Source organism: Bos javanicus, chromosome 5, assembly GCF_032452875.1.
Source record: "Bos javanicus breed banteng chromosome 5, ARS-OSU_banteng_1.0, whole genome shotgun sequence".
Classification (NCBI taxonomy): domain Eukaryota; kingdom Metazoa; phylum Chordata; class Mammalia; order Artiodactyla; family Bovidae; genus Bos; species Bos javanicus.
Genome location: NC_083872.1, coordinates 114,849,583 through 114,868,358, shown reverse-complemented (window position 1 = coordinate 114,868,358; position 18,776 = coordinate 114,849,583). Strand labels below are relative to the sequence as shown.

The following is an 18,776-nucleotide window of genomic DNA, read 5'->3' as shown; positions in this document are numbered from 1 at the left end:
TAATTGTAATAGCCAGAGATGGCCACTATTAATATTTTTGTCTATTTCCTTCCAGAATTTTTATGTGTGTGCATGTACACATGCTCCATACATGCTTAACATGGTTGATGCCATATGAGAAATAAATTATGTTCTGTTTTCTTACAGAATATTACATCAGGAGGATTTTTTTATGTTGTTAAATAAAAAACCTTTGAAATTAATTTTTAACAGCTGCCTAATGTTTTGTCAGCCCTTAAGTCAAAGGTTTTGAATGCTTCCAAGGTTTACATTCCATTTTGCTAAGATGCCCTTCAGAAAAATGTGGATTTATTCTCAGGAGTGAGGTTCATGAGAGTGCTTTTCACCAGCATTTAACATTGCTGTCTTTAAAGACTTGCTAATTTGATAGGTGAAAGAGCAGTGCCTCGTCGTTATTCTGATTTATGTGACCTTGATCGCTGCGGGGTTGGCACGCTTTTCGTGTTTAACAGTTATATGTACTTGCTTCATGAACAACTGCTTGCTCAGGTCCTTTGACCGTTTCCTAAAATGGTCAAAAATATTGTGGTCCCAGTACAAGTCATATAAAGTTCTTTCTCAAGCGTATAGCTTAATGGGCTTCCCTGGTGGCTCATATGGTTAAGAACCTGCCTGCAATGTGGGGACCAGGGTTCGGTCCCTGGGTTGGGGAGATCCCCTGGAGAAGGGAATGACAACCCACTCCAGTATTTTTGCCTGGAGAATCCCATGGACAGAGAAGCCTGGCGGGCTGCAGTCCATGGGGACACAAAGAGTTGGACACAACTGAGTGACTAACACACAGTTTAATGAGTTTTGGCAACTGTGTGTGTTTAGTAACCACTCCCTGAGTAAATGTATGGAACGCTCCGTCACCCTGTGCTGTGCTCCTGCACTTTGAAAGCAGTCCCTCCCCTGACCTCTCGGCTCCAGGACCGCTGGTCTGCTCTCTGTCACTGTCTCTGCAGTTTGGTTATTTTTTGGCGTGCTCACAAATGGGATATGCGGTCTTTTGTGTGTGACTGCTTTTTCTTTCACTTTCCAAGTTTTAAGATTCATCCATGTTGCTGCACATCTAAATGTTCCACTGATTGTTTTTGCTGAGTAGTATCCCATGGATATTCCCCAATTTGTTTATCTACTCAGCCATTGATAGACATCTGGATTGTTTTCAGTTTGGGGACATTGTAGAAAGCGTTGCTATGAACATTCACATACAGGTCTCATTTTGTGTGGATATGTTTTTATTTCTCTTGGGTGAAATACTTAGTAGTAAAATTGCTGAGTTGTATGATGAATGTGGGCCTTCTAGGTAGCTCAGTGGTAAAGAATCCACCTACCAATACAGGAGACTCAGGTTCGAACCCTGGGTGGAGAAGATCCCGGGAGAAGGAAATGGCAATCCACTCCAGTTTTTTGGCCTGGGAAATCCCATGGGCTGAAGAGCCTGGCGGGCTACAGTCCAGGGGGTCGGAAAACAGTGGGATACGACTTAGAGACTAAACAGCAACAACAGTGATGAGTGGATCTTAAATTTATCAGACGCTGTCAAACCACTTTCCAAAGTCACTGTATCGATTTGCAGTTCCACCAGCAATATGTAAGAAAGCCAGATGCTTCACTTCCTCACTGAAGCTTCGGTACTGCCAGTCTTCCTAATTTCAGCCATTCTAGTTTGTGTAGTGGAAAAGGCAATGGCACTCCACTCCAGTACTCTTGCCTGGAAAATCCCATGGACAGAGGAGCCTGGTAGGCTGCAGTCCATGGGGTCGCTAAGAGTCGGACACGACTGAGCGACTTCACTTTGACTTTTCACTTTCATGCATTGGAGGAGGAAATGGCAAACCACCCCAGTGTTCTTGCCTGGAGAATCCCAGGGACGGGGAGCCTGGTGCGCTGCCGTCTATGGGGTCGCACAGAGTCGGACACGACTGAAGCGAATTAGCAGCAGCAGCAGCAGTTTGTGTAGAGCTATTTCTATTTTTAACTCCTATTTTTTCTGATGACTAATGATTTTGAGACTCTCTTCGTGTGATTATTGGCCATTTGTATCTCTCCTTTCGTTAAGTGGATGTGCAAGGCATTTGTCTATTTTTACAGGATCGTTTCTCTCCCTGTTACTGGTGTGTGCACGTTCAGTTGCCCCGTGTCTCCTGCGTTGGCGGGTGTGTTCTTACCACTTGTGCTCCTCTTTATGTGTTCAGGATATTAGCTCTCTGTCACATACATGTTTTTCAAATATCTTCGTTCAGTATGGCTTGCTTTTTCATTTTCTTAACGTGGTCTTTTGAAGTACAGAAGTATTTTTGTTTTGATGAAGTACATTTTATCCATTAAAATTTTTATGGGTAATTTTTGGGGAGTTCATTTTCAGAAACCTTTGCCTAACCCAATAGCACAAGGATTTTATCTTGCCTTATCTTTTCTTCTAGAAGTTTAATAATTTTAGCTCCTACATTTAGGTCCATCTGTAGTTAATTTTTGTATATGGTATGAGGTCAAGGTTCATTCTGTTCCTGCACAGATATTCATTTTTTGAAAAGGCGATCATTTCCCTAATGAATTACTTTGCACCTTTGTCAAAAATTAATTGACCGCATACGTGTGAGTATGTTTCTGGACTCTGTCCTCTTCCAGAAGTTGTAAGAATACATCTTGAAACAGTGCCACACTGTTGTCTTGATTACTGTAGCTAAATAGTAAGTCTTGAAATTTACTTGTGTAAGTCCTCTACACTTGTTCTTTTCTTTCAAAATTGTTTGACTATTGAAGGTTCTTTGCCTTCCTGTATATTCATTCAGCTTGTCAATATGTTTTTTTAAAAAAGAAAGAAAGCAAGTTTGCTAAAATTTTGTTAAGTAACATTGGGGAGATTTGCCACTTTTCTGAGTACATTGGGAAGATTTTTTCACTTTAATAATATTGTTTTCCATTCCATGAGCATGGTACATCTTTCTGTTTATTTAGGTCTTTAATCTCCTCAGGCAAGATTTTGTTGTTTACAATGCTCAGATATTACACATATTATGTTGTATGTATTCCTAAATATTTTTATTTTTTGATGCTAATGTAAATGAATTAAAAAATTTTTCATTTTCTCACTATTCATGGCTAATACTAACAAATACATTTGACTTTTTTGGTTATTGACTTTACAATATGGTGACCTTACTAAATTCACTGATTAATTTGTTCTAATACTTTTACTGTGGATTCCTTAGTGTTTTTTCCTAAATAGACAGACATTGTGCCTCTAAGTAAAGGCAAGGTTGCATCTTCCTTTGCAATCTGTCTGCCTTTTTTTTTTTTTTTGCCATATATTACTAGGTAGGACATTAAGTATGACAATAGGACATTAAGTACAATGCTGAGCAAAAGTGGTGGGATTAGACACCCTTGCCTTGTTCCTGATGTTAGGTAGAAACCATTCCATCTTAAACTATAGTGATGTCAGCCATGGATTTCTTGTAGATGCCCTTATTAGGTTAAGGGATTTCCTTTCTATTCCTATTTAGCTGAATTTTAAAAACTGTATGTTGATTTTTGTCAAATGTTTTCCTGCATCTATTCTGATGATCATGTACTTCTCCATTATCCCATTAATATTGTGAATTACATGGATTGATTTTCAGATGCTAAGCCAATTTTGCATCCTGGGATTAAACCCCACTTGGCCCTGATAGATTATCCCATGTATATACTGTTCAATTTTATTTGCTAAAATTTGTTAAGGTTTTTTTTGGTATCTTTTTTTCATGAGTGACGATTTGTCTAAAGCTGTCTTTTCTTATACATTTGTTTTGAGAGGCTAGCACTGGCCTGGGAAATGTGTTGGGATCTGTTTCCTTCCCCTCCGTTTTCTAACTGGCATTGCTACTACTGCTGCCGTCATTATTACTACTGCTACCGTTTTCCTTAAATGTTTGATAGAGCTCATCTGAGAAGCCATTTAGGTTTGAAGTTTTCTTTAGGGGACTGTTTTGAATTACAAATTTCAATTAAAAAATTATATAGAACTATTCAAGTTTTCTGTTTCTTCTTGGGTCATTTTTGGTAATTTGTGTTTTTCAGTAAATTTCATTTCATCTTGGGTTTCCTTGGTGGCTCAGAAGGTAAAGCATCTGTCTGCAATGTGGGAGACCTGGGTTCGATCCCTGGGTCAAAGAGATCCCCTGGAGAAGGAAATGGCAACCCACTCCAGTACTCTTGTCTGGAAGATTCCATGGACAGAGGAGCCTGATAGGCTTCAGTCCACGGGGTCACAAAGAGTCAGTCATGACTGAGCAACTTCACTTTCATTTCATCTTAATTATGTCTGATGCTCTTTTTATTCCTTTCTGAGGAGCCAAGGTCTCTGTCTGCTATCATTTTTGTTCAGCCTAAAGAACTTCCCTTGTTGAGGAATATGTGTACTGACTCCAAATTGGGAAAGGAGTACATCAAGGCTGTATATTGTCACCCTGCTTATTTAACTTATATGCAGAGTACATCATGTGAAATGCTGGGCTGGATGAAGCACAAGCTGGAATCAAGATTGCTGGGAAAAATATCAATAACATGAGACATGAAGATGACACCATGCTAATGGCAGAAAGTGAAGAAGAATTAAAGAGCCTCCTGATGAAAGTGAAAGAGGAGCATGAAAAAGTTGGCTTAAAACTCAACATTCAGAAAACTAAGATCATGGCATCTGGTCCCGTCACTTCATGGCAAATAGATGGGGAAACAATGGAAACAGTCAGAGACTTTATTTTTGGGGGCTTCAAAATCACTGCTGATGGTGACTGCAGCTTTGAAATTAAAAGACACTTGCTCCTTGGAAGAAAATCTGTGACCAACCTAGACAGCATATTAAAAAGCAGAGACATTACTTTGCTTTCAAAGGTTCATCTAGTCAAAGCTATGGTTTTTCCAGTAGTCATGTATGGATATGAGAGTTGGACTATAAAGAAAGCTGAGTGGTGAAGAATTGATGCTTTTGAACTGTGGTGTTGGAGAAGACTCTTGAGAATCCCTTGGACTGCAAGGAGATCCAACCAGTCCATCCTAAAGGAAATCAGTCCTGAATATTCGTTGGAAGGACTGATGCTGAAGCTGAAACTCCAGTACTTTGGCCACCTGATGCGAAGAACTGACGCATTTGAAAAGACCCTGATGCTGGGAGGGATTGGGGGCAGGAGGAGAAGGGAATGACAGAGGATGAGATATTGGATGACATCACTGACTCGATGGACATGAGTTTGAGTAGGCTCCGGGAGTTGGTGATGGACAGGGAGGCCTGGCATGCTGCAGTCCATGGGGTTGCGCAGAGTTGGACATGACTGAGCGACTGAACTATGTGTACGAAAGATGAATTCCCTTAGGTTTCTTTTATTTCGAGAAGTCTTTATTTCTCCTGCAGTTTTGAGTGATCTCTTCTTAGACTGAACGCTCTGTAACCGATCTTTCTTTCAGCACTTCATTGTTCTGCTGCACTCCTTTTGGTTTCCATTGTTTGGAATGAGGAGTCGCCTGTTAGACTGTCGTCCTCGTGTGTGTGACGGCTCTCTCGCCTCGCTGACTCTCAGCTTGGTGACTGTGCTGTGCCCTGGCCTGGCTTGTGTCACGCAGCGACTGCTTAGTGTTTGTGAGCATCTTAAATCTGTAAATGTATATCTTAATCAAATTTGGGGGAAATTTTGGCTCTTATATCCTCAAGATTCTTTTTCCTATCCTATTCTCTCTTTTCCTTCTGTGACTGCAATTACATGTATGTAAGACTGTCTTGTCTTTGAAGCTCTATTCATTTTATAAATATATGTGTATTCTGTGTGTGTTATATTTGGTGGTTTTGGTTGATTTGTATTTATATTCACTCTTTCTCCCTTCTGTCTTCTCCATTATTTTGTTAATTCCATCAAGTGATTTTTTAAAAAATTTCAGGTAGTATTTTCATCATTCTAAAATTTCTGCCTAATTCTTTTTATTATATCCACTTCTCTGTGAGATTTCCTATCTTTTGACTCCTTTTAGGCATGTTTTCATGTATATCATTCATGATGCTTATAATCATTGCTTTAAAAATTCTTGTCTGGTAACACCACCATTTGGGTTATTTGGGATTCCTCTCGATTGACTTTGTTTCTCTCCTTATTAATGTTTCATTTTCCTGGTTTTTCATATTCCTGCAATTTTAGATTCTATCTTAGAAAGTTTGAACGTTAAATCATGGAAAGTCTAACTTCTGTTATAATTATTTTTCAATGAGTGTGGTTCCTTTTGTTTTGGTAGGCACTTGTCTTAGTTGAACTCAAGCTGCATATTCTGTTTCTTGGGTGGCAGTTCCGATTTTAATTCAGACCTTCTGTGTTTAGCTACACTTTTTAGTAGGTCCTGATCATGTGAGATTCAGGAACCAGCCAGAAATGTGGTGAGACAGAATTTGGGGATCCCTCTCTGGCCCCTTCTTTTCCAGGATTTCTCTTTCTCTAGAAGTTTATAGTTTATCTGGGCTTATTAATCTTCTAGTTTTCTAAGCTACAAAGACTACTTTTTTTTTTCTACTGGTGCCTTTGCTATCCCTCATGTTACAGTACCCTAGCCTGGGTTAGATGCACTGAAAATATTCTTACAACTCCTCTCTTCTCAGCATAGATTTCCCACCAGAGTTCACTCTTTAGTCCCTTTTGTGTGACATGCTTAGTTGCTCAGTTTTGTCTGACTCTTTGCAACCTCGTGGATTCCAGGCTCCTCTGTCCATGGGCTTCTCCAAGCAAGAATACTGGAGTGGGTAGTCATTCCTTTCCAGGAATGGAACCCTGGTCTCCTGCATTGCAGGCAGATGCTTTACCAGCTGAGCCACAGAGAAACCCCTGAAGTGCTTTTAGGCAGCTGCTTTTGGTATTACATTCAGAGTCATTGTGATCATCTCTAAGACGATTGGTCCAGAAGGATCTTACTCCACCATTACTGGAAGAAGTCAAGTTAATATTTTCATATTAATTTGTAAAGCACTTTATGTTTTAAAAATATTAACAATTTGTTATGCATCATCATGAAAGGTAACTTTGTAAGACTGTTGTTTGCTTCAAACTTATAATATTTCTGATATACAGAAATTTATTATTTTGATGTAATTAAATAAATAAGTTTGCGATTTCTTCTCTTCAGTTTTGTTTAAAAATCCATTGTTATTCAAATACCAGATAAATATACACCTAGTTTTTTTCTTTTTTTCAATGATCCTAGTTTTTATGTTTAACTTTTTAATCTCTTTTGAGTTTATTTTTCTGTACTATATAGAGTGATATTTTTCCCAAAGAGCAAGGTAATTTCCTAAACATAATATATGCAGCTGATCATATTTTTAATAGTAGTCACAATGTTTCCAATATAGAAAATTAATTTGTAACTTTTTAATTTTCACCTTTAAATTTAAGGTGAAAATATATAGCATTAGCAAACTGTATCAAAATAGTGCTTGAAGTCTGGAAAAGAAAGTTTGAGTAGGAAAGATGAAACTTTGTTTTGTATGTTAATAGCAAGGCATTAAACCACTGTCACAATCTACTTATTGTACACCTGATGAAATCACTTAGTCAATCAATTACTCTTTCTCATGACCACGTACGTGGTGCTAAGAGCAGAAGCAATAACCAGTCAGCATTAGCTGGTATAAAGTAATCATAACTGAAGTGGTATACAAGTGTTAGCCGCTGATGATACTAATTCTTAGGTGGTGATAAATGCAATAGAGGATAGAGACATGGTGCTGCAGGACAAACAGCCCTTCCTAGGGGAAAAAGGGGAGGCTTCCTTGAGAGAGTGATGATTCAGTTGAGGCTTGCAAGAGGAGTAGAATTAACTACCTAAAGTGTGGGAGATAGTGAGGGGGAAGGTGGCAGTTAGCAAAGGCAGCAGCGAGTTTAAGGAACCTGCGGCAAGAAGAGCACAAGCGTTCTGAGGAATCTAAGGAGCTGAGAGCGAGGGGCAGCATGGTATGGGATAAAGTCGGAGGTGTGAATAGGGTCCAACTGTGCAGGCTGTGCTTACTGAAGGGCTGTAATTTTTGTCCTAAGAGTAATGGGGAGTTGTGGAAAGATTTTAAGCAAAAGAGTGATCACATTTGCACTTCAAAAAGAGCAGGCTGATTAAAGTGTGAAAATACTTCAGTGGAAGGCAACAATAGGTACAAGAGACCAGTGAGCTATCACAAAGATCCGAGTGAGAAATGATGGTAGCTTGGCACCACACGTGGATGTGTGAATGGATGGACAGTTGTGTGGACGGGTGCAAATGTAAACCTCAGTTGAGATGGCAGTACTACAGTCTTGAGTGTGTGTGTGTGTGTGTGAGTGCTAAGTCACTCAGTCGCGTCCAACTCTGCAACCCTATGGGCTGCAGCCTGCTGGGCTCTTCCCTCAAGGGATTCTCCAGGTGAGAATACTAGAGTGGGTTGCCGTGCCCTCCTCCAGGGGATCTTCCCAACTCGGGGACTGAAGCTTCATCAGGGACCGAACCTTTGTCTCTGACGTCTGTCTGCATTGGCAGGCAGGCTCTTGCCCACGAGCGCCACCTGGGAAGCCCACTACAGTCTTAGGCAGCTTAAGCTTGTTTCCCACTGTCCCTTTGTATTTCCTCAGTTGGTTAGTTCTTTTCCCCCTGGATGAAAAGTATGAGCAGACTTTGATTTTTCTGTTTGTCTCGAATCACACAAACAGCCCCAGCTTACTAGTTGCAATAGTTAGTCACAGATCATGGTCAAAGCTGTAGACCTGATTTAAATGTGAATCGTGTTCCCGGCCCAGTCGGGGCCTGCTGGGGGCACAAATGGCCTCTTCCCCTCTCCCCACTTGGCACTTCTCTTCCTTCCCCATATTGCAAACTTGGGTTCTGACTCCTTCAGGGCGAAAGTGCCCAGAGGAAGGAGAGGAAGAAAGGGGAGCAGGAATGTTCATACTGGACTGGCTCTCCTGTGAGCTGGAAACTGCATTCTCTGGGCCTAGCAAGTGTCTTTTGTCTGCAGGGGTTTCCTTTCAGGAGAGCTCTTGCTGGGTCTCTCTGGGTTTCGCACTTGGCTCTCACGGCTGCAGTTCTTTGATGAAGGCAAATGCATCTCCATCTCAGCTGATCACTTACTTCTTCCCTCCTGGGCCCCTGGCAACCTGGAGGCAGGGAAGGAAAGCCTCCCTTTGCTAAGGCCCGTTCTCCCAAGTGGCCTTCTTGGGCAGGACCTAGATGGCCCCGTGTCCGTGTGTGTGCTCTCCCGCGCGGGGCCCATGTGAGACTCACAGGAGATCCTCCGCGTTGTTTCCCTGCCGACTCTGAGAGTAAGCCAGCAGTCTTGCCAATACCCACGCTGCCCGCCGCCATTTTCAGTCAACGGCTGAGCAGCTCGTCTCCCATCTACATGATTTCTGTTCTCTGATACACGGGACCCTCCATGGCAGGAGCACCCAGGTAGAACTCTTCTTCCCACAAGGCTTGAGATGTGGGTACACATTGCCCATCCTGCTTAAGGCTTGGGGGTCTCTCAGACATATCTAAAGCTTTGCACCCCAGATTTTCGCTCGTATTCCTCTGTTTTCTGGACCTGGAACAGGAACATCTTGGGGCTTTTATTCTGCATACCACTCCAATCGAACTCTTCAAATAATGAGTTTGAAAGAATTATTTCAGGAGCATTAGAATTTTAATCAAATCCCTTTGTTTCTCCCTTCAATGTATGTTACTGCGAATAGAATATAGAGACATGGAGATGTACAGCCAGTTTGTTTTTTCCTTGCTTTTAAAAAATCAATTTGCAGTATTATTTTACTGAATTATTTTGTTTACCTTATATACAAAATTTCATATAAATTCACTGCTGCCATTTTAGTTCAATAGTAAGCACCTAATCCATGCAGTGTTATAGAAAAAATTGTTTGAAATACTATCTTTGTTTTTTCTAATCCAGATTTGGACTTAAAACCACCACTAAAGTCAATTGGAAGCAATTTTTAACATCATTTTATGAACCTCAATATGAAGCTAGCAATAAAGCTCCCTTGACAAAAAGAAATAGGTATGTAAAAGAAAAAAAAACTAAAGTTTGGTTACACATATCATAATATGCAAAAGGTTAGAGAATATTCAAATTACTTTTTCTTCATTTATTGAATGACAAATTAGTCTTCATTGAATGATTAGGCTTTTACATAATGATGTATAGCTTACAAATTATTTTCCATATATTTTTCTTATTTAAAATTACCTTAAACTGTAAGGTAGGTATAATTATTATTCCAACTTCTAGATGGCAAAATAAGACATTAAGGGAGTCTTCACTAGATCACAGGCTTCATGAGTCATGGAGGCGGAATCGGAGCCTGAATGTCCTCTGAGCACTAAGTATCTTCTTGTAGAACTGGGTATAAACACGAAGTTCTAAAATGTTATCTGCAAAAGAGCAATGTATGCTAACTTGTTTTCCAGCCACACTCTGCGTGGTGCATATACTGTGGATTATTTGCCTTGAGTGCCATTATTTTCATTTTCATTCTAATGTCTATTATAACTTGAGATTTACATTATCACATAAATTGTGGTGGGGACCCCGAAACATAAAAAAACACTTAATAACATGACATGTTAGCATTTAGACTTTCGCTCTAAGAGCTATTTTGTGTGTGTTGATGTGTACCCTGTAATGATCGCCCTATATGAATCTTAAAGAAAAAAAAAACAGCCTTTATAACCTCAGCACGTTCATTGAAAGCACTACGCTCTATTGTAAAGTGAAATATACCACAGGGTTCATTCCCATTTCACTAGGTCCAATCCCTGTCTCAGGGTTTATGAATATTTAATGAACTGCCCTGGTCACCAGCCTTCCAGGTATTCAGAGCCCCTCACCCCTCACCACACCCCACCCCCCATACATGCAGTTCTATGAGTTCGTTTCTTAAGTGAAGTTACTTCTATTTCTTTATAGTTTTCTTGTCCCACAGCACCTTGTTCAGGACTGTACAAATTAACCTGTGAACTTTATTTACTTTGAAAGAGTAGTTCTCAACTGGGGACCGTCTTGGCCCCCAAGGAGATATTTCGCAATGTATTGTCCCAGCTGGGGCAGGGGTGCTACCACTCTCCACTGGATGCAGCCCGGAGATGCTGCTAAGCATCCCTCAGTGCACAGCACGGGACCTCCACCCCTCTCCCCTCCTGCCCCCGCAACAAAGAACTGTCCGGCCCCAGCGTCAATGGTACTGTGGGAGACAAAACTGGTGCACACGTACCCATTCATGCCAGTGTTTGTGGTCTTCAGAAAAGCCAGGTTCCAAGTCACACGAAGAACTCAGACCCAGCATTTCTGCTACTTCCTATGTTCCGTAAAAGTGGTGGCAGGGGTGTATGTGTTTGATTGTTCTCGTACAACTGGAAAAAGCTAAGATGGCTGTATAGATGCAGCAGTGAACTCTCCTAAATGATCTGAGAGATGTTCAGAGCCAGTCTGACTCACCACCATTCTTTATTTCGTGGGACATGTCAAACCGTCTAATTGAACCCTGGAAAGGGAGGCTGGCAAGTGTACATTGCCAGGAGGTTCTTCAGCCTCCGCTGTGATCAGAATCCCTAGTGAAGATGGCTCTGATCTCCCCGGTGGATGATCACGGGCCTCCAAGCATACATGCAGGCTGCTGGCCCTGATCTCGGGGGATGAAAGCAAGAGGCAAGTGAGGGAGACGGGTCTGATAACAGAGGTGGTCCTGGCGGTCACGGCCGCTGTCAGCGGCGAGGGACAGCTTGTGAAGGTGATGTCCTCGGTGATGATGTCGGCGAGTGGGCTGCAACACGCTGCCTCTACAAGGAGGTGCTGCTTTCGGCACTGATCTCAACAGTGATCAGCTTGTTCTCAACCATGATCTCGGCGTCTTTCCTGGTCTTTTTTTGAGACCAAAGACCCGAACTGGCCAGACGGCTGGCCACGACTATTCGGCAAGGGAAGGGGAGAGTGATGGGGCTGCAAGACTAATTGGCGCCTGTGGGAACTGCCTGCAAGCTGGCTCCCTGATTAGGTACCGCATTGACTGAGTGACAGATGGGCCCACACGAGCATGTGACACTTTTTGGAAGAGGAGCCATCCAGAAATAAAGCGTTAGTATAGACGTTGTTAGGGTGGTTTTCTTTTTCTTTTTTTTTTTTTTTTTGCGTTAAGAACAAAGGTCAAGAACATAACCTTATTCCTGTCTTTCTCTTAATTTTGTAGCATCAACGTTAGAAATCAGGTTCACAAGGAAAACGTTATCACGAAGTTATTTAGACATGAAGATCACGATTCATCGTTGAAGAAGGCACTGCTGCTCATCAAGTCTGTAAGATTTTGAAACTCGTGAAAAACTCACTGTTGTGAGGAAGGCTAACACTCAACAGGACCAATAAAAAACTGTATACTCATTAATTTATCACTCAACAAATATTTTTGAGCTCCCATTAAATGCTATGGGCTTCTCAGGTGGCTCAGTGGTAAAGAATCTGCCTGCAATGCAGGAGATGCAGGTTTGATCCCTGGGTGGGGAAGATTCTCTGGAGAAGGAAATGACAACCCACTCTAGTTTTATTGCCTGGGAAATCGCATGGACAGAAGAGCCTGGTGGGCTGCAGTCCACAGGCTTGCAAGAGTTGGACAGAACTTAGCGACTAAACCACCACCACCATTATATGCTGGCACTTCTTCTGAGTGCTCAGGGATGCAAAGCCTGACCTCAAGAGCTGGGTCTAGTTGGGAAGATGGGGGACATAAAGTTTACTGCAATGTAGTGAGATGAATGCCGGGGGCTGAGAGCAACATGTGTCAAGATTGTTAAGGATGGAGTGACTCATCACCATTAGCTGTACAATTAAGGACTAACCTTGACCGTCAAGCTTTCCTCCCATCCCCACGGGTTCATAACCAACTTGTAGCCCTGAATGGGAACATTTTCTTAGTCCCAGAATAGTCTGTTTAATTGCTTCCCTGTCCTGCAAAGGGAGGCTTGTCCATGATGTTGCTTTAAACATTAGCTCCTGCCCCCTTTCACGTTCATTTTAGAAAGCAGCATTCGGATGCCTTTGGTTCAGAGCCACGTCTCACGCGTTAGTTATTTACTGAGCACATCCGATTACTGAATCTCTAGTAAATAACCAGGAGTGCAGTCAACTACTTTGCCTCAAACACAGAAGAGGAGTCCCCTGGCCTCCGGGTCCCCCGGCCAAGCCCGCCACCCCGGGACAGTCTCTGCCATGGGCCGGGCTCGGGGGAGGCTCCCAGGGCCTGGAGGAGGGCTAGAGGGTTCTGGTTTGCGCTCTGCTGTGGAGACCGCAGCTGCACGCTTCTGTCCCTCTAGAATGCCTCTGCATAGCGTGGATTCCGAGCTCTGGGTTCTGCTTTGTCCAGGGGAGATGCTGTAGCTGGTGCGCCAGGCACAATTCATCTTCACACCTACTAACCTGTTCTCTGAGGACAGCCAGGAATAGGGAATCCATTCTACATGCCAGGCTCTGTCTCCAGTGATTTTTGTGGTGTCCACTCACTTTAGCCTCTCGATACCTCTGTCAGGCAGACACTGTCATTACCTTCAGTTGATCCTTTTTGTTTCGCCCTCACTTGCTGAGGAAAGGAGGCTGGGGGTGAGTGCCCGGCCCGAGGCTCCCCCTGCTAGTGAGTGGTGGGGCTGAGATTGGAACCAGCCGCCCCCGGAGCTGGCGCACTTCCGCCCTGCACTGAGCCGCCCGCCAGCGCACTGACCAGGCCACCGCTTTAAGATAAACGAAGGCTCCTGTGTAGCTTTTATTAGTATATTGAAGAAGTAATTTAATTAAAAATGGTGAAATCTTCACCTCCGCTAATGGAGGGCTGTAATAATGCTTACCGAGCCAAATCTCAGTGACTTAACAGTCCCTGAGGTACCTCTGGACAAATAGACTGATGAACGCACGCAGGAGAAGGTGGGGAATTGAGTGTCTGCTCCGTGCCAGACAGAACCCACAGGTGAATAAGGCGAAGTCCCCACTGCCAACGAGTTCACCCTCCGGAGTATCACAGGAGAGCCACAGCCATCACACACCGAGAGCCACAGAGGTGGGGTTTCCAATGGGGATCCCCCCACCCCACGCCTGCCAATCATTTGTCTGGGTCTTGGCCACGTTCTGGGACCTGGTAGGAGAAGGAGAGCAGAGGGAAAGAGCCAGCAGTGGGCACGGAATGGCATTTGGCCACAGAGGCGGCCCTGGGAAGCAGGACCCACTCCTGCCATAGAGAAGGATGCAGCATTGTTAGAAGACAGGCTTTCAGTCTCTCCAAGTCACACCCCCACGGAGCTGGCTGTGCTGCCTGAGTGTGCCTCTGCCCTCGTGCTAAGTGGACCCCTCACTCCACTGACTTACGCTGAAGTCAGGTGTGGCTCATGTTCTAGCCCAAAAACAGCTTGTGCCCTGCCTATACATGTACTTCATTCTCAGTGTTGTCATCTACAGCTCACATGATTTTATGAGTAGAACGTCCCAAAGAACCTTCCAAAGATTATTAGAATTAAACAAAAAACAAACAAACAAAAAAAACCCCAAAATTATTAGAATTCATCATAGAATTGAGAAGGTCATTGGATACAGGGTCAATATACAAAGATCAGTAGTATTTCTATAAACTGCAATAAGCAATTGGAAAAAGAAGTTTTAAAATATTATTGCTAATAATCCTTAAAAAAAAGCCAAATACCTAGAAATATATCTAACCAAAAATGTGCAAATCCTCTGTGTTGAAGACTTGGAAGATTGCTTGTACACATAGCTGCCTGCTACAAACTCAGAGTGTGTAGAAGGAAGACATGCTTCTCAGCTCATTCTCTGAGGCCGATGTTACCTTAATACCAAAGCCAGATGAAGAGATCACAAGAAAAACCACAGACCAATATCCTTCATGAATATAGTTGCAAGAATTCTCAAAAATATTAGCAAACCGAACCTAGCAATGTGTAAAAAGGATTAAATGCTATGGCCACATGAGGTTCATCGCAGGATGGCAAGGTTGGTTTAACTTCCAAAAGATCAATTACCATCACACACAATAGAAACAAAGGACAGATCTGCATGACCATAAATGCAGAAAAAAAAATTTGAAAAATTCAACACTCATTCATGATAACAACTTTCAACCAACTAGGAATAGAAAGGAAATTCCCTAACCTGATAAAGGGCCTTTATGATAAACCCAACGCTAACAGCACAGTTGCGCTTCCCTGATGGCTAGTAAAGGATTCGCCTGCCAATGCAAGAGGCTCAGGTTTGAAGGTAGGAAGGAATTGGTGATAGGCGATAGGTAGGAAGGATAGGTGAGAAGGAAATGGCAACCCACTCCAGCATTCTTGCCTGGGAAATCCCATGGACAGAGGAACCTGGCAGGCTATAGTCCATGGGGTTGCAAAAGAGTCCGTTGCAATTTAGTGACTAAACAGTAACAGCACAGTTAATGACAAAGGACTGAATACTCCCCCCAAAATCAGGCTGTTGCTGCTGCTGCTAAGTTGTTTCAGTCGTGTCCCACTCTGTGCGACCCCATAGACGGCAGCACACCAGGCTCCCCTGTCCCTGGGATTCTCCAGGCAAGACTGGAGTGGGTTGCCATTTCCTTCTCCAATGAATGGAAGTGAGATGTGAAAGGGAAGTCACTCAGTCTTGTCCGACTCTTTGTGACCCCATGGACTGCAGTCCACCAGGCTCCTCCATCCATGGGATTTTCCAGGCAAGAGTACTGGAGTGGGGTGCCATTGCCTTCTCCGCCCGAAATCAAGAAAAACACAATAATGTCAGCTCTAGCTACTTCTTTCCAACATTATACTGAAGTTCTAGACTTCAGTATAATCAGGAAAGAAAAGAAATAAAAGGCATACACGTTGGGAAGAAAAAAGGAAGACTGTCTTTAATCCCAGACTTGATCTTGTAATAGAAAATTCTAAGGAATGCACTTACACATGGACTGCTAGAACTAACAAATGAATCCATCAAGGTCACAGGATACAAGCTCCAGGTACAAAAATCTGTTCATTTCCATGAATTAGCAACGAACAATGTGAAAATAAACTTCAGTAAGCAATTCCGTTCACAGCAGCATAAAAAGAATAAGAAACCTAGAAGTAAATTTAACAGAAGAAGGCCAGGTTTGTGTACTGAAAATTATAAAACACGGTAAAAAGGAAAAGAAGATGTAAAAACGTGAAGAGACATTTAATATTCATGGATTAGAACACTCAGTATTATTAAGGTGGCAGTTCTTTCCAGATTGATCTGTAGATTCAATGAAAGCCCATCAAAATTCCAGCTGGCTTTTTTTTTTGCAGAAATTGTAAATCTGATCTTAAAATTCATCTGGAAATGCAAAGGTTGCAGAAGAGCTAAAACAATTTTGGAAACAAAGAGTGACGTTAGCGTACTTAAACTTCCAGCTTTTGAATCATAGGAAAAAGTTACAGTAATAAAGACAGGGTGGTACCGGCATGGGATAGACATCAATCAATGGAACATAATTGAGGGTATGGAAATAAACCCTCACACTGACAGTCAATTAGTTTTCAACCAATTCAGCAGGTGAAAGAATAATCTTTTCAACAAATGGTGCTGAGACAAGTGGGTATGCCAACAAAAGCCATGTAGTCAAAGCTATGGTTTTCCAGTAGTCATGAACGGATGTGAGCGTTGGACGATAAATAAAGCTGAGGACCAAAGAAGTGATGTTTTCAAATTGTGGTGTTTGGAGAAGAACTCTTGAGAGTCCCTTGGACTGCAAGGAGATCAAACACGTCAATCCTAAAGGAACTCAACCCTGAATACTCATTGGAACAACTGATGCTAAAGCTGAGGCTCCAGTACTTTGGCTACCTGATGCGAAGAGCCAACTCTTGGAAAACACCCTGATGATGGGAAAGATTGAGGGCAGGAGGATAAGGTGTTGACAGAAGATGAGACGGTTGGATGACATCACTGACTCAATGGGCGTGAGTTTGAGCAAATTCTGGTAGATAGTGAAGGACAGGGAAGCCTGGAGTGCTGCAGTCCATGGGGTCATAAAGATTCTGTCACGACTTAGTGACTGAGCAATGCAGAAAGATGAAGTTAGACCTTGTCTTTACATTATATACAAAACTTAACTGAAAATGGACCATAAACCTAAATGTAAGAGCTAAAACAGTAGAAGTCTTAGAAGAAGACATATGTGTGATTCTTTGTGATCTTGTGTTAGGCAAAGATTTTTTTAGATGTGATACTAAAAGCATGATCCATAAAACAACAAAATGTATACATTGGACTAATTTAGAATTACAAGCTTTTGTTCTTCAGAAGACACCATTAAGGAGGTGAAAAGACAAACCACAAACTGGGAGAACACGTATGCAAATTCTGTATCTGGTAAAGGACTTACATCTAGAATATATGAGAACCCTTAGAACTTAATAAGAAGACTACCCAATTTTTAAAATGGACAAGATTTTAATAGACATTTCACCAAAGAATATATAGGAATACCCAGCTAACACAGGAAGCGGAGCTCAGCATTGTTGGTCATCAGGGAAATGCAAATCAATAGGGCGGTGAGAGACCACCTCACACCCCCTGGGGTGGCTACTCTGAGCAAGACAGGTAACAGTAAGTGCTGGTGATGCTGTGGAGACGGCACTTATACACCCCTGGTGGGATCATACAGTGGTGCAACTGCTACAGAAAACAACAAAGTCATTTCTTAACAATTTAAAACAAACGAGCACATGACCCAGGAATTCCACTCCTAGATACCTCTGCCCAAGAGAAATAAAAACACATGTCCACACAAAGGCTTGTGTGCAAGGGTCCACAGTAACATTATTCCTCATTTCCAAACTGGAAACAGTCCAAATGTTCATCAACTTATGATAATACAAAATGTGCCATATCATACAATGGAATAGTAGTAACCAGAATAAAAAGGAACAAAATACCGATCCATGCAACATCGTGGATGAGCCTCACAAACATGATGCCTGTTGAAAGAAGGCAGATGGAAGGTGCATACAGATAAAATGTGGTATGAGTCTATTTACATGAAATATCCAGAAAAAAAGCAAATATGTATAGAGATAGAAACTAGATTAGTCCCTTAGGATAGGGTACACATGCAGAGTGACAGCAAATGGGCACAAGGTTTCTTGGGTGTGATGAAAACACTCGAATTAGAGACTGATAATGGTTGATTTTAGAGCTAACACCCAAAAAAGATGTCCTTTTCATTATAGGGGTCTGGAATGCAAAAGTAGGAAGTCAAAAAACACCTGGGGCAACAGGCAAATTTGGCCTTGGAGTACGGAATAAAGCAGGGCAAAAGCTAATAGAGTTTTGCCCAGAGAACACTCTGGTCATAGCAAACACCCTCTTTCAACAACACAAGAGAAATGGAGATGACATCACGAGATGGTCAACACCGAAATCAGATTGATTATATTCTTTGCAGCCAAAGATGGAGAAGCTCTATACAGTCAGCAAAAACAAGACTGGGAGCTGACTCTGGCTCAGATCATGAACTCCTTATTGCCAAATTCAGGATTAAATTGACGAAAGTAGGGGAAACCACTAGACCATTCAGGTATGACCTAAATCAAATCCCTTATGATTATACAGTGGAAGTGAGAAATAGACTTAAGGGACTAGATCTGATAGAGTGCCTAATGAACTATGAACTGAGGTTCGTGACATTGTACAAGAGATAGGGATCAAGACCATCCCCATGAAAAAGAAAGCGAAAAGGCCAAAGGGC

At 42.2% G+C, this 18,776-nt stretch overlaps 1 protein-coding gene across 8 annotated transcripts in view; it reads left to right on the top strand.

Annotated features, from left to right (window-relative positions):
• The window catches only part of EFCAB6 (EF-hand calcium binding domain 6), a 253,930-nt gene that overhangs the window by 100,854 nt on the left and 134,300 nt on the right, over positions 1 to 18,776 (top strand). For all 8 annotated transcript variants that reach the window (XM_061418797.1, XM_061418799.1, XM_061418798.1 and 5 more), the window contains 2 exons: positions 9,935 to 10,042; positions 12,228 to 12,333. In XM_061418797.1, the coding sequence (XP_061274781.1) occupies positions 9,935 to 10,042; positions 12,228 to 12,333 (214 nt within the window). The remainder of the gene's footprint in view (positions 1 to 9,934; positions 10,043 to 12,227; positions 12,334 to 18,776) is intronic.